The sequence below is a fragment of the Echinops telfairi genome, unplaced genomic scaffold (assembly GCF_000313985.2).
Source record: "Echinops telfairi isolate 266 unplaced genomic scaffold, ASM31398v2 ScPeMD7_7453;HRSCAF=8491, whole genome shotgun sequence".
In the NCBI taxonomy this organism is placed as follows: Eukaryota; Metazoa; Chordata; class Mammalia; order Afrosoricida; family Tenrecidae; genus Echinops; species Echinops telfairi.
In genome coordinates, this window is record NW_022111353.1 from 1280358 (window position 1) to 1282089 (window position 1732).

At 49.9% G+C, this 1732-nt stretch overlaps 1 protein-coding gene across 1 annotated transcript in view; it reads right to left on the minus strand.

Annotated features, from left to right (window-relative positions):
• Nucleotides 1-1589: 1589 nt before the first annotated feature.
• LOC101645918 (olfactory receptor 2H1-like) overlaps nt 1590-1732 on the minus strand; it is a 980-nt gene continuing 837 nt past the window's right edge. Inside the window, exon 2 of the mRNA XM_004717311.1 lies at nt 1590-1724. Within this exon, the coding sequence (XP_004717368.1) occupies nt 1590-1724 (135 nt within the window). The remainder of the gene's footprint in view (nt 1725-1732) is intronic.

A 1732-nucleotide genomic window follows, 5' to 3' on the forward strand; every position in this document is an offset into this window, starting at 1 on the left:
CCGCCTTTGGTGTTTGAAGCCTGGTCCCTTTGGCCCTTCATGATCACACATGTTGGTGTGCTGCTTCCATGTGGGCTTTGTTGCTTCAGGGCTAGATGGCCGCTTGTTTACTTTCAAGCCTTTAAGTCCCCAGATGCTATAGGTCTTGATAGCCGATTACCCACCATTTTTAAGCTGCCACTCAAACTGTGCTGTCAAGCAAACCCACTACATTCTGCAGAGTGTTGTGATGGGGCGTGAGTGAGTTCCCTGGTTCAAATAGTCCATGGCAAATCACTGGCACAATCTAAGCGCCTTATTTTAATCACAATCATTATCTCTGTTGACTATAGTGGAGAGGGCTTAGGTCACATGTCCAGGATGCCAGTTGCAAATGTCACATTCAGTCAGTACATGGCACTTAGGTCACCATGGTCAAAGTTCCCTGCCAGTCTAAATGCTCCCTGGCTCTTTCCTGGTCATTTCTTGGCTTGCTGTTTGCAGGGACTATAAGTAAATATAGGACCCCTGCTGGGGAAGTGGGTTATGATCTGGCTTGTTAACCATGAGGGTAGCAGTTTGAAACCACCCGTTTCTCTGCGGGAGAAAGATGAGGCTTTCTACTCCCACAAAGAGTTACAGTGTCAGAAACCCACAGGGGCAGTTCTACCCCTTCCTACAGGGTCTCCGTGAGTCTGAGTGGACTCAATGGCAGTGACTCGGTTTGGGTATGTGAGGAAATCCTGGGACTGAAGAAGGGAAGTGTTCTCCTTAAGGGCCCACTCTGGCTTCCCTTGTAAGGATGCTGAGAGGATCGTGTGAGAACGGTCCGACTCAGCTTCTAGTCCTTTCCCTTACGTACTCTTGCGTGAGTTTCTGAACTCACTGGTATCTCAGCCTCCTTTCTCAATGCTGCTACTTAAGGGGGAAAAAAAGGCAGAAAATGCAAAACAGGAGGTGTGAGAAGAGGCGGGAACAGACTCGAGGGTGAGACAAAGGAAACCAGGCAGTGATTAGCGACATAGTCAAGGAAGTGGTGATGGCCATGCCACACGTGACTTAGAAACGGAGTGACACAATTCGAGACACAATCATGGACACAAACAATGCCATGGAGAGTAAATATTAAACTTGATTCCGTGCTGGCTCCTTGGTAGAATTCTTGTCTTCTAACATAGGAGATCTGGGTTTGATTTCTCGGCATTGCTCTTCAAGTGCAGCCACCACTGGCCAACCAATTGGGGCTTGCCTGTTGCAGGATGCTGACCAGGTCCCCACAGAGCTTCCAGACTCAGGGGACTAGGAAGAAAGCACCCCCCTTTCCTCTGCCCCACTCCCACCCAAATCAGTCAATTCCTGTGGATCTGAGCAGTTTTAACCCATTTCGCAGGGGGCCACATGAGTGAGGGCTGCATCTTGATGGCCTCTGACAAAAACAACCTTCCTCTTCCCATTGCCCTCACCCATGTCTCTTATGCTCGCACTCACTGCCATCCTTGCCAGGGAAGGATCAGAGTGTGGCAGCAACGAGGAGGAGAAAGCAAGCTTAAGGACAAAAGTAGGAATGAAGGGCTTCACAGTTTTGAAGCACCCCAAACTGTCCACCCTCATCATGATCTGGGGTCCACATCCTTCCGCAGCAACCTCATCAATGCCCTCTTGACCTCCTTGTTCCTCAGAGTGTAGATGAGAGGGTTGAGTGAAGGCGTGCCCACCGTGTAGAAGAGGCCAAAGAACTTGGCCCTCTCTTGGG